The 14,042-nt window shown below is 40.7% G+C and overlaps 1 protein-coding gene across 1 annotated transcript in view; it reads right to left on the reverse strand.

Annotated features, from left to right (window-relative positions):
• Positions 1-9,631: 9,631 nt before the first annotated feature.
• The window catches only part of runx3 (RUNX family transcription factor 3), a 65,997-nt gene continuing 61,586 nt past the window's right edge, over positions 9,632-14,042 (reverse strand). The window contains exon 8 of the mRNA XM_087779300.1: positions 9,632-12,748. Within this exon, the coding sequence (XP_087635426.1) occupies positions 12,267-12,748 (482 nt within the window). The 3' untranslated portion in view covers positions 9,632-12,266. The remainder of the gene's footprint in view (positions 12,749-14,042) is intronic.

Raw genomic sequence — 14,042 nt, forward strand, 5'->3', positions numbered from 1 at the left:
AGACCCTAGGCAGAGGTATGTAATGTGTCAGTGCTCTTCGAGTTACTTCTTCTTTTTTCCCCAAAAATGAGCGTATTTATTTTAAAACTTCCGAGTCTGAGTGTGTTTTCAGTTCCTGTCTCTGCAGCGTCACTTGGATCCGTTTGCTTATGACAAATTCTGTAGATTCAATCTTTACTCGACTTTAATGTTAATTCTGATGACTTTTCTTGCACGTTTTCTACTGGGTTTTTGCAAGCGATTACATAGGATCAAAATGAGCTGTTTGGCAGAGGTCTTCCCACGCTGGTTTTTCTATTTATTTCTTAAAAAATGTGTAAGCTGTTTAGCCTTTTTCTTAAGGGGTTAGTTTTCCTTAAACTTCACTCATTTTCTACTCACACTCGACTAAAGGTTGGGATTATTTCCAAAGTAATCTGTTTGTTTTTAGAGTTAAAGACAAAAATTCTTGTTCATTTTAATGTAGCGACTAGAGCTCGGGTGTCTTCGTCTTCATTTTTGTCCAAAAAGACAAACTTAAAAAACATCCAAATACCTCCATACTGCTCGTCTGTAACGTCCATCTTGTACTGAAACCTCAAAAAGGTTAACTGTTCAGAAAAAACAAATACAAGTTTATATTTTTAGCTCGTTTTGGAGCAGAAGTTTACAGAATATCGTGAGTCCTTTCGTAATAGACTGTCTGTGCTCCGGATGCAATTGTGATATTTACCCAAAGTACTTCTCGTCTTTATCGCTTGTTGCACTTCAACTTCTACTACAAACAAGCGTAAAATATGTTTTTGTTTTTTTTCAATATTTCTGGAACAATTCCGAGCAGTCTGGACGTATTTGGATATTTTAACATGTGTTTTTATGGACGAAGATGAAGACGGCAACACATAAACTCTAGTCGCTACATTAAAATGAACAAACATTTTTTCTGTATAACTCTAAAAAGGAACTGATGACTGAAAATAATCCAAACCCTTAGTCGACATGAGGGTGAGTGTCGCATTTATTTTAAGAGTTTAGACTCTGATAGTAAAGCTGTATTTATACTTCATTATTTTACATACGGAATGTTAAACTGCACGGAAACACGAATCCAAAGTGCGTCTTGGTATCGAATAAGACTTTCTGAAAGTAACTGTTTAAAGCACATCAATCCTCCTGCCTTGGGTCGGAGTGGGAACTAAACCGGCGGAATAATAAAAACCTTTTAATGGTCATTCCCACGTGATCTAAAACAGACTTGAGCAATTCATACTTTTACGCAACTGCACGAGATTGAACGATGGAGAGAGAGAGAGTGTGTGTCTGTGTGTGAACTGCAATTTAGTGTGTTCCCCCGGCTTAAACAGGAAGAGACCTGGTCCGGAGGGATCACTGTTTCCCCCCCTTCCCCGCCTTTTGCTGCCCCCCACTCAGAACCCGATGGTGGGACGATCCCCCCCAAACCGGGCCCGGGCAGAGAGCTGAAATCGTGCGGGGAGTCTGGACTGTGTGGGTTTGTGCGTCTGTGTGTGTGCTTATTTCCTCTTTTATAGAGGAAGCGGTGTTCACATGAAGTGATCGTGATTGTAGTTTTTTTTTTGTTTTTTTTAGTGTGTGTGTGAGAAAAAGATGTAGACAACTTGTCAATTCTCATGAATCTATGGGAAAAGACAAACAAGGTTTTTCTGGACAAACAATGTTTTCTGGGAATCCAATGGCTCGTTCAGAAGACACAACATTAGGTTCTCAGTCTCTACGACAAGAGTGTGTAACCATGAATCCATTATTTTAACTCAAATCCCGCGGATTAACTTTACGGCTCATCTTTGTCGTACACGCGCCTGCGGTCTTCTGGCTGTAAAAGAAATAAAAACAAATGATTACAATTCCGTTATAAAACTTGACCGCTGTGGTTGTTGCAAAACCAACGCCGGGTTGATGGTTGGCCTTCTGGTTTTCATTCCGTCATGTGTCTATTAGTTTCTGTGGTGTCGTCTTGAGACAGCAGTTTTCGGGGGAAAAACCTACTTTAGAAATAGTTTCTGTTTGGTACCAGGATCACGGGCACGTGGTGGCGCGATCGCCCTCTCGACAAGAAGGTTGCCGGTTCTCTTCCAGGTCCTGTGGAGTTTGTATGTTCTTCCCATGTTGCGTGGGTTTACTCCGGGCACTACGGTTTCCTCCCACGGTCCAAAAACAGGGGTCGATTGAGAACTTGGGGAAATTGTCCGAATGTGACTATGTCTTTGTGGGTTCTGCAACAGACTGGCGTCCTGTCAAGGGTGTCCCCTTCCTCTCGCCCGATGAAACTGGAATAGGCTCCAGACCCCCCTCCCTCGGAATGAATGAATGAATGGATAGAGGATCACAGATCTATACAAGGGCTTATCTGACCTGCCAAAGTCAAGAATTGTCAACTCTTTGTAGGATAGTTTGAGCAGTGTTTACCTATCAATGAGTTGTGTCACATGGTTGCCATTCCAAGAACCCTCCAGTTTCAATGCTGGGTTTAGAAGGTCATGGTCCGCCGTCAGTTTTGGTGTCACAGGTGGAATGACCCCGAGATGCCTTTGATACTGAGGTTGGTTGATGCTCCAAGTATATCAACAAACATTCTACACCAAAGACCTGGCCTTGACAATCAGTAGAACGGCATATCATATCCTAGAGTGGATGGATTTGGAAAAACATTGATTCTGTACAGCAGAACTGTAATGTGTTATCTCTGGGTCAAGGTGACCCAAAGGCTTTAAAAAAAAAAACGAATGCGTTTGAGGTATCCCTTGTGTTGCCCTGTGTCAAGGGGAACAACCTCTGTCACTATGTATTTCTGACACCATGGAGGTCGTTCACCTCGACAAGGGATACCACAAACACGTTTGTTTTCGGGCCACGGGGTCACTTTGACCCGGAGATGACACAAGGGTTCAGAACAGCAAGGGACCACTAGTACCTATTTATTCATTAATATGAGCAAAATACGCAGTGGATCTTGTCACAAACAAGTTTATTGTTGCTCACATTAAAAAAGAAATGGGTCAAATCAAACTGGACAACGTCATTTCAATAGTATCATCAAGGACAACCATTTGCCTTTCTTGTGGACAAGGCGTTAGTCAGGCAAGGCTCAGACTAACAGGCTAAACGGGCAGAAATTGTATTGTATTGGTAATTTGAAAAGATCTTCCATGAAAATGTTTTCCTAAGAATTTTCACATTGACCTGTTAATGAAAACCGTGCTGCTGGTGGTGGTGGTGGTCTCTTGTGGTGCAGGGTCTCTGAAGGCCCTGCATGGATGAGAAACTACCTTCGCTGGGATCCCTCTGAACCGGGAGAGCCCTGTTCCTCTCTCTCTCCAGCCTGCATCATTTCTGGCGGTTCCATTCGTCAGTGTGAGAACGGTTGCATCACTGATCTCGTGGTTTTCGTAGCCCCTGGCCCCAGAGTTTTCTTGGTCAATCTGTGGGAAGTCTGATTTTTGGACTGTAACATCTGTTCCCAGCAGCAAGTCTGTTTAGAAAATAGATTTATAGTTGCTTACCAGGCGCCCGAATCAAGCCGATCGGAGTCAGATGCTTTTCCCCCCGGGGGGGAGGAAGGGTCAGTAGCAGAAGGGGTCCTAATGGGTTTCGTATGCAGGTGCCACTGAGCGACGACGGAATATTCTGCTCATGAGAAAGACTTTTGTGCTTTTTCCAAAACACAAACACTCGCTCAATCTTCTCTTGGTGTTGACGTCGCTCTTTATTTTGCTTATTTATTTAAAACGGCTCCCTTTCGTTTTATAGATGTATATATAGAAAATTTCAAACTTTTTTATTGACAGAAATTTTCTTTTTAGGAATTAGCGTTAACAATTAGCATTGCTTTACTTTGTTTTTCTCCATTTGACTTATTTTAACATATTTTTAGTTTTTATTATTACATGTCTCTGGTTGAGTTGTAGAGTTTGTAATGAATGTAAAGTAATTTTGGCCACATAGAATCTGCCCAAGGGCCACAAATGGTCCCTGGACATGTGACAAAATTGCTTTAAATGATCATGTTAATAGATGATGGACCTCTAAGTGAAGGCGAGGGCCAGTCTTGGGAAAGTTTACTTTCCACGTCAAGTAGTTTAAAGTTTAGTTCATGTTTAGAAATTTTGAATTTTGTACTATGAACTAAAGTTCCTCGCTCCAAGAATGAACTAGTTCCCAGTTCTTTTGTTTCATATATTTGTTACTACAAGCTGTTCTATTTTCAAAATCATATATTTAACCAAACTCAACAATTATTATACCTGCTTTAACACCATTGGAATTCCAATTTCGATAAAATTCTAATCGTATATATTGCGTACTGAACAAGGGACTTTTCCCAGTATTTCAGCTCCATTTGTTAATCACAAGGGGGCGGAAAAGGCAGCAGAAAAGACCCCCTTAAAATTGAAATTTTGATGAAGACTATGTTGCTTTTAAATGATCTTGTCAGTGAAGGTCGTAGAGGGAAAGGTTACCCTATCATGTCAAGAAAAGGGGGCACAAGGCGGCAGACAAACTCATGAAATGTCCAATTTTAATGACATTTCAATGAAAAAAAGATGTGTTACAATTCCCAAAAGGAGCTGGAATTCCCTCATTTAGAATTTAGAACAACTATAAAAGCACCTGAACCTTCTCTTCATCTTAGTTTTTTGGGGATTATTTGCCCTTGAAATCTTCTTCTGTATCAGGACAACGCTGGGAATTTCATCTAATTTTTGGATATAATTATACAGTTTGTTAGTCTTTCTCATCCCAATGGAGTTCCTATTATAGTTTAATTTGTGTTACAGTTCACTAGTTTGTATTCTCGAGTGTATTGCTAAGGTTTGTGGATTTCTCAGAACTCAGATGACAACAGTAGAACATTAGAGGGAAGATGGAAAAAAAAAAAATAGCCTGACTCATGTACATCCTTGACCGAGCCAGATGGGGGTTCCTCTGCTCCCCACATGTAGCGGGGAGATGGAGCCTCACAGAGTGCGTGAAGACAGCTGGAAAATTCCCCCCCGAGCTGGCGTTCTAATTGAAAGCTTATCGTCTTTTCTCTGCGCTGCCCGTTCATGGGCTGAGGCGAGCGGCGGCGGCGCGATGACACCGGCAGAAAGCAGTTTAAGAAGGTGCAGATCTGTCGCACACTCGCAACCTCCGGACGACTGGGCGGAGGGTAGTGTGCGATCTGTCAGCGGGTGGATTGTGTGTGTTTGTCTGTGTGTAAGTGGAGACACTTTGAGTGTGCCGCGCTAATTGAATACAGTGTGTATCATGGCTGTGTGTGCACATCCTGGAGCTTTGTTGTGTTGCCAACTTTGCCCCCATAGAAACTCCCGACACACACATGGCATGGGGAGAGAGAAAAAAAAAAGAGAAGAGAATGCTGAATGGCTGAAGAAGAAAGGTTGGAAGAATAAAGAGTGTAGATATGAGAGTGTGTAAATAGAAGAAAGAGGAGTGACGGAGCTTTTAGAGTGGGTTCTACAGGTGGTTTTTGTTTGGGAGTCATGAACTGTTGGTGTTGTGTTTCAGGTACACACGCCACTAGGTGGCCTTACATATGGTTTAAAATGTGTATTATTGGTGGGTTGTGTCCCAGCTACCTAGGGTGTGAGATAGGATATACCCTCATCAATCCATTGCAGTGAAATATGGTCCACTGTTTCATCAGTTCTTCGGTTCAACTCTGAAAGTTTAAGCTTAGATTCTGGCCGGGGGGGTCTTGTACTTGTTGTTTCTGTGGCACTTAATTTGTTGTGCATATTGCAAAGTTACAAGAAGGGTTGTCACGATATAAATACAAGTACATTTCTTCGATACCATGGTTAAAAAAAGCAGCCTTTACTTTGAGAAACACAACCTTATTAAATAAAGAAAACAACAATCAATCATTTCACAATCAGACAGTGTTGAACAGCCTTCGAGTATAATAACAGACCGAAGCATTTGTCTTTAAAATGTGCAAATAACTAAGAAAATCCACAAATGTTATACATTCAAACGGTGCCGATGAGCATCCTGACTGATACCGTAAAGGAAAAATTAAAATGTATTTCAAATCACATATCTATGAGTTCAGCAACACTCAGAAAGCATCACATTATGTCACATTACAAAATTTTATATCGTCACATTGCGCTAATGTTATGTAAAGTGTTATGAACGGACGTCTGTAGTGAAGTGTTTATCCATCTCAAATTAACAAATGTTTGTTGGTTGTAAGTTTCAGTTTCAGTTTATTTAAAAGGACAAAGTGCACTTACATCAAAATGATGGCTGCAGAAGATTTAGCACAATGCTAATTTCCATCTGTAGTCCTCAACAAAGATGCAGTCAGTCTACATAATACTGTCCAGTTTAACGTGACATAGCTTACAGTGTATTGTACTAAACTCTTTAAACAAGCCAGCATGCCTTTCAAGTGTTTGTTGGTTCCATGTGTTTCCTCTGTTAGTTTCCAAACTCTTTTTAAAAGTTCATAAGATACTGTATTTCCAAATGTAAATCTTGCCTTTTTTTTATCAATAAGACGATGTGTCAAAACGCGACTGCGCCCGTCGGTTCTGCCAAGAACCTAAGGTACCGAAACAAGCTGGTATCGTTGTATTTTTTTGTGCGTTGGTACTGAAGTATCGGTTCTTGTGACGACCCCAAGTTACAGACCTCATCGCTAACCTCCCAGAGTTTACCTCTGGTGGTCACCCGGACAATTGTCTGATAAAGGTTAAGGCAAACTATGACTTTGAAAGAAGTGAAGTTGGTGAGTGCCGGTGATGAAGGGGGCGTGGCTTAAGCTTAAATGATATCGTTCCGACTCCTGATCGTACCCTTAGGGTGGTTGATGTGTCTGGGACAAAAATCTGTGGCTGACAGTGAGTTTACCATCTTTTTTTAGACCGCAACCTTTAACTGGATGGCGCCTAGTGAAGTGGCCGAGATGTTCTTCTGATACCAATCATTATCCACCCCTTCTTGTATGTGCCTTTGGCCGTCCTCAAGACAGGCCTATCTAGAAATCTATCACAAAGTGGAGACTTTATGTGTGACTGTTAAATTGTCGGAATCGGATTCTTAAACTTTCCACACGGCCATAACATCCTTAAACGTAGCTAAGCTAGCCGCTAATCGGGTTAACTGGACAAAGAGAATCTTCTGGCAATTCATAGACACTAAGGAACCCATTAAAATAAAGGACGTCTGGGGAACGATTCGGTCGCGACGATAGAGAAGCAAACAATAGTCTGGATAAAAGGAAAGAAGAAAGCGAGCCGACCCCTCGGTGATTCAACAGGTGGTTTTCGTTTAAAGTACACGGCGGGTGTTGAGTTTCAGGTAAACACAGCACTTGGTAGCATCTCAGCTGCTCGATATTACGAAGCATAAATATGTTTCGGAGCAAATTAACCGCAAGACAACAAGGATTCCCGTGCGTACGTATTGTTTTTGAACAACTGATAGACATGTGCGAACACGGCGGCTGCCAGGGCGGCGTTGGATTCCTGAGCTATGCTTTATTTACGCTCTGGGTAGCGCCGTGTTGACAGCCTAGACATTTCCAATCCCCTGAGAAGTGTGTGTAATTGCACACCCACGTCACAGTAATGGGACAGACCGGGATAAGTATTAAATCAGGACGGAGCTACCGACGTCGGGGTTGTGAAATGTTTGGAATGGAAGTCGGGCCAGAATCTTTTCTCAGGAAGCTGACTGGTGTCTGGGTTTATGATGGACAATGAAATCTGCCTCCGCGTCGCCTTAATTCTCTCTCGACTTTCAACACGTCTGTGTTTGAACAGAAACACTCTCCAGACTTTGAAGCATCGAGTTTCAAACTCGCAAAGACTTGGCAGCCAAAATCTTGTTTTGATAGTGAATCAATAATGGGAATAGCTTGCTGCTCTCGGAATGCATTTTGTGAAAGTCGTAAAAAAAAAAGCTTAAAGAAACTGGTTTTGATTATTGCTGACTGACATTACTGACTCGTATCAGGTTTACTCGACAATACTCTTATTGTCTCAGAGAGTTCACATATTTAGAGCATCATGAGGCTCTTAAACTCAACTGAATTTTATTCTAAAATACAAACATTTGGCAAATTCCTTTTACCATTGATTTAATTTTTGGAATCCAGATCACATGACTCCATTTGTTTTGAATTTCAGTTTCTTTTGGTAGCCATGACACACTGTAATAGATTTATTTTTGAGCTAGTGTCCTTTGATCTACTTTTGGACGTGCTTGTGTTTGTAATACGGAGGTCACAAACCAACCGCTGTCTCCGGAATTGCGAAAAAATGTCAATCGACTGTTTGATGATTTGATTTCCTTCAGAGTACACGCGGCAGAGAAGCTAACTATCACTTCGGGACATTGCGCCCTTCTCGGAATTATAGATTAAAGGCACGACATAAATCAGAACAAATGACTGAGGCAATAATGTAACGCGACAATGACAGTCGGCGCCAGTGTCGCAATTTGCAACGTCTCTCCCGAAAATTAAATTTAGTCACAGATGAACGTTGGTAGATTCTGTTTCAAAGACTCTTACGAAAGCAGTTTGGGCAGATTTCGAGAATATTTTTTAAGATGGAAACAGTTTTTGAATCAGGAAAAAAATATCTACTACAAATTACAAATAGAAAACAACGTATAAATGAAATATTTTCTTATTTTTTTCAGCAGTAATACTTCCAATGTCAGTTGAAAACTTCTTGTGTAATAAGAATCTTTTTGTCAAAAGACTTAATAAATAAATTGACACCATAAATATTTTGTTGACATGAATTCCTAAAAACTCTACTAAACCAATCAATTTAAAATAAACTATGCATCCAACCCTCCATATCCCACACCTGTATAGGGTCGTGGGGGCAGCAGCCAAGATGGACATGCCCAAAACTCCTGAAAAATCCTGATAAGATACTCAAGAAACTGGCTTCTTTAGATGTTGGGTAGTAGCGGTTTACCGACTCCTGGTCTCTCCCGGATGAACAACCTGTTTATAGAAGAAAAAAACATTTTCCTCCAATTCTGTTTATTTCGATTACAGTTCCCAACTATTCTAGATTATGATTCTTTAAAGAAATAGGGTCAAATAAAGTTGTGTATATTCTTTTCTGAGTGATATAGTCTGAAATTATAAATCAATTTAAATTCTATGAGTTTTTTTTACTACTGATTTTTAAACTACAATATGAATAAAACATCTATGAACGAATATGATTGATTTTTAAATACATTTAACAACCTCATGAACCACATTTCCCACAATTTATGTTTTAAATGTGGATTATTATCTTTTAACAATCCACATTTCTATTCATCAAATTGTTTTTTAATCAAAACTACAAATCAAAATGTAATCTTTTGAACAATTCTGGGAGAATCTGAACGCAAGTCCAATCGATTCTCGATACTCAAGCTTACTTTTTTTTTTACCGGTTTTAGTTACTAGAGTTGTCGGCTTAGATCAAGTGGTAAATTGCAGGTTTTCCCTTTTGGCTCAGCTCTTTTTTCACCTCCAAAAATGGCAGAATGGCATCCAACTTTTTGTAGTATCTGTCCTGCTAGGAAGTTGACTTACGCTTTTCTCCCGATCACAATCAACACTCAATGACGGAAAGGCTTTTGACTTGTGTATTTTTTAATTAAAAGAATTAAAAACTACATTATCAGCAAACTTTACAAGCACTCAATACAGAAGCATCGATGATGTAATTACATACAAGAGTTTTCTTTAAATTAACATAGTCAGACGTACATGCTTTGAGCATAATAAGAAATGGAGAGATCGAGGAGAAAAGGAAGAGGGATTTCTTTTAAAAAGAACAACAGAAGTAACATTGTGCTCTTTGATCCAATAACAACAACAAATGTACATTTTTTTTTCTCTTAAAGCTTCCTGGTAGCAGAGATCATTCGGTGCAGGCAGTCGGGAAGTCTTTGGTTTTTTGTTTTTTTTTTTTCTTTGGAAGGAACCGTCGCTCACGGACGTACGGCGTCTCTAGCTGCATGAGGAACGACTCCGGGAGGAAGAACATGCTTTTCTTCTTCATCAAAAAAGCGACAGGAATGATAAAACAAGCTACAGGGTCCATTAAAAAAAAAGTTGCATAAGTTACGACCTGAGCAGCTTAAAAGCAAATTACTAGAACTAATCTGCTCCTGGTTTGTTTTCCTCAGTAGACATCAGATAGAAAAGCTTGGCTCAAGAGCAGCCGTGTGAAACGTTGGCAGAGGTCGGAGCTTCGGGCATCGGTTAATGAGACCAAAAAAAAGAGAAAGAGACAGATTTGGGACTTCAAAGAAGGTTCTGACTTCACAGAACAAAAGGGTCGTTTGCACAACAACACAAGTTTTTTTTTTTTTTCTTCTTTTCTTCCTTTGCATAATTGCCTTCATGTTGGTAAGAAGATACCACTCATGGCGGCGAGCTCCACCCTTGCACACCTCCAGGGTTCACCTCCAGACTAGCATCGACGCACACCTTTGATGCTTCTTTTCGGATACTTTTTCTGTCTAGATTTTAAATGATAGTATCTATAGTATATCAAGTGTTCGTATGAGCTGCTACGAGGACGTGCTAATGCTACCGACACACTGTAGGGACTGGAAATATGCATCTTTTGAATCTGGAAAAGTGTGTCCTGTGGGCCATATGTGGCCATTCTTACAATAACCATGGCCCCTATAAAGACCCCTGATAATATTAGTCTCATCTTCCATTTATTTGGTTATTTTTATTGTTTTGTTTTCCTTCTTGTGGCACTTTTTCGCAATCAATTATCTATTTATTTGTATTTTATTTCTCTCTAATTACATATATTTTCAAATTGTAATAATCTATTGACTGGCAGTTAGTAACTTTTTAGGTTTAAGTTCAAGTTAACAGTACCTAAAAATAAATCCTGGTTTTAAATTTGTTTTTAAAAGAAACTTTCGCTTACGTCACAAGGGAGGCTACTTTACAAATTGTATTGAAGATAATACGAATTAGCATTTTAGCATTAGCATTTTTGTTTTTTGAGTCGCTAAGAAATTGGTTTGAAAGATGGCTTAAAAAAAAAAAACATTTCGAAAAAAAATGTTACTCTGTGCAGGGTTCTACTTTGATGAGCTCCTGGAACCAGTACCGCTAACATGCTAGCATAGGATTTGTCCACCAGTTGCAGTTAAAGCTTTGAAGTATTTCGACAAGTCTTTGGTGATAGAAGCGAACAGACAACACGACGACCGGATCGGAGAGAAATAAATACGCCATCAATCCCGAAACATCCACAGACATTATTAAAGCAGACGTCCGCTGACCTTTCGAGCAGGGTTTGTCAAATATGTACATCAACATCTTTCTTTCGCCGGACAACAAATGGAAAAAAGAGGAAAACTTAGTGCAAAAACTTAAGCGTACTCAGCATAGATAGGCAGTTTGGAAAAAGGCTTTCGAAAGCGTTGGGCGTGGTTCATTCGGAATCAAAGTTTTTAGTGCATCAAAGCTACATTGGAAATAATAATTACAAGAAAGGCTTTTTTTTTCATAATTTAGTATCAATATATTACAGAAATTCCAAAGGTTTACGCGAACACTTGTGTATATATACCGTAAATATATATGTATATAAAAAAGGAAAAGTTGAGGGAAATGCTTTAAGGATGTCGGGTGTATGCGCACATTTCCTCAGAATTTGGCTCAAATAAATATCAAAAAAGTAAACCGTCATTATCCAGTTTTTTAAATACAAGATGGGAGTTTTTTTTTCCGGTGACAGGTTGAATAGCGAGTAGGCACAACAAGGTGTGACGCCTGAGTTTTGGAAAACCAGAAACGGTGCAGCATGTGAGTGGTGTCGCCCAAAATGCTCCGCCTTCCATGGATTGTCACTGTTCCTCAGATGGCTTGGATCATAAGTTAGGCAATAATGTACTGCATAGTTGTTGAGAAGACTTGAGATGTTTCCCCCACGATGGAGTGTTTTCGGGGGGAAAGCTCGGATTGAGCGGGCTTTGGTTTGAGTCACTGGGAAAAACAGAGTGAAGAAGAGTCTACGAATGTTCTTGCGACTCTTTGATCCGCGTCCTGAAATGTTCTATGGCTTTTCCCCCGTTCAGCTGATCTTCATGAATTCGTAACAGTGCAAGAGTTCACTCAAAATGTAGGAGAGTCGATGGAGTCTTCAGTGAGCAGAACATGCGTCATCTCTTTCTTTCAGTGTTCAACTTGTTTTGTTCGTCTCTCGTGTCCCGACCCCCCATCGTTGCCCCTTCGATGGTCGAGCTCAGTAAGGCCTCCAGACGGATTCATCCAGGCGGCCCGAGGCACTCATGGTTGTGGGGGAATTGCTGTGGCTGCCGTCGGCCTCCACGCCTTCGCTCTGGCTGTTCAGGCCCGTGTTCATCAGACTGTTGGTCCCTCCGGTGCCGCCAGCCCCCGAGCAGGATAGCAAGCGGGTAGGGGAGCGTTCACCCCCGGTGTTTCCTGGAGCTACCATGGAAAACTGGTAGGACCCGGAACCTGTGCCATAGTACAGGTAGGAGTTGGACTGGAAGTTTTGGGTCTGGTTGTTTGTGTAGGGAGGGGGCAGGTAGGTGTGGTATCTCGACGAGGCCGACATGCTGAGGCCGCTGATGCCGGTGCTGGAAGTGTTGGCCGAGTAAGGGAAGGCCCCCGGGTAGTGCATGCGGGGGTCTGAGAAGCGAGGGTCCGTCAGCGGCGACAGAGATGGGAAGGCCGACCTCTGCTGGAAGATATCTGTCGTTCCTGTGGAGGAAAAAAACGGCGAGTTAGAAACTTTTGTTCTGCCACAACACGTACAACAAGTTCCTACTTTAAAGTGTCAAGGCTTCTATATAGAACTATAATATATGTTATCTTTACACTTGTCTGACACTTGATAATTGCTTGTCTGTGGTTGAGTTTGACACCTCTACGTTGTAGACTTCACGCAATGTTACCCAGCAGGTTTTTTTCTGAGCTCCGGGGTTGGTTGAGGTCACAAGTTCATTTCAGGGCGACAAGTTTTTGGATCGTTGGCACGTTAGTAGACGGGAACAATGTCTTGGTTTACAAACGGCTCATGCTCTCTTAACAGGGTTTGACATAGAATGCGACTCTTTTATTCCAGACCAAAGGGCACCCAAGGGCCCAAATATGTCCTCACTATATGCCATTCCCTCAAAAACCTTTAGGGCAGTTCGGAGATACTACTTTGGGTGTGTTGCAAACTTTCAAAAATATCACTGTTTTATCAACTTCAAAAACTATTTCAGGTATTTTTTTGCTTCCATGTGATTCAGTAACATCAGTAGCGTTGGTTAAAGGGATCCAAACTGACTTCAGAGATAAGTACATTGGAAAATGTACGTAATGAGAGATGTTTTCACGTGATATAAGTTAAAAGCCTCGGACAAACTGGAGCACAAGACGAGTGCAATGAAAACGTCCCCTTGGGTTAAACCTCGTAACATTTCTTTATGAAAGCAGTGAAGATTTATCTTTGACAGAGCAACACAAGAAGCGCTGTGGGGGGTTTTTCATATGACATATGGCGTGTTTCAACATACGTGATTGACTGATGTTTATAATATATTTAAATCAATGATCCTCAATCTTTTTTTTTTGCAGGGTCTACTACTACTACTACTTGATTGAACGACACTGGAAAAAGGGAAGAAAGACTTGAGGTAGGAAACTGCTATCGAGTTAGTTGTTGTACCAAAAGCTACATACATGAAAGTACTGTAAGTAAGCTGAATACAATTGTGTGTTTTTTACACGTGTGGAAATGAATGCGGTAACTACTCACACACCTTATTGGTGTCAAACTTTTAATTTCTCTAAATCAAAGTGGATAAATGTTTACGGTGACCTATTATTTCTTTCTGACCGCCATCACACTCCTCAACATTTAAACCACATCTACCTCATGCACTACTTGTACTTTTGTTGAATTGTTTTTAGATTTTATTCTTTCAAATGTATATATATGTATGTATATGTTTATACTGTGCACTTTTGTTGGGGGTACAAAGGAAGAATTTCATGGTACGTAGTA

The sequence above is a fragment of the Callionymus lyra genome, chromosome 18 (genome assembly GCF_982586985.1).
Source record: "Callionymus lyra chromosome 18, fCalLyr1.hap1.1, whole genome shotgun sequence".
NCBI lineage: Eukaryota > Metazoa > Chordata > Actinopteri > Syngnathiformes > Callionymidae > Callionymus > Callionymus lyra.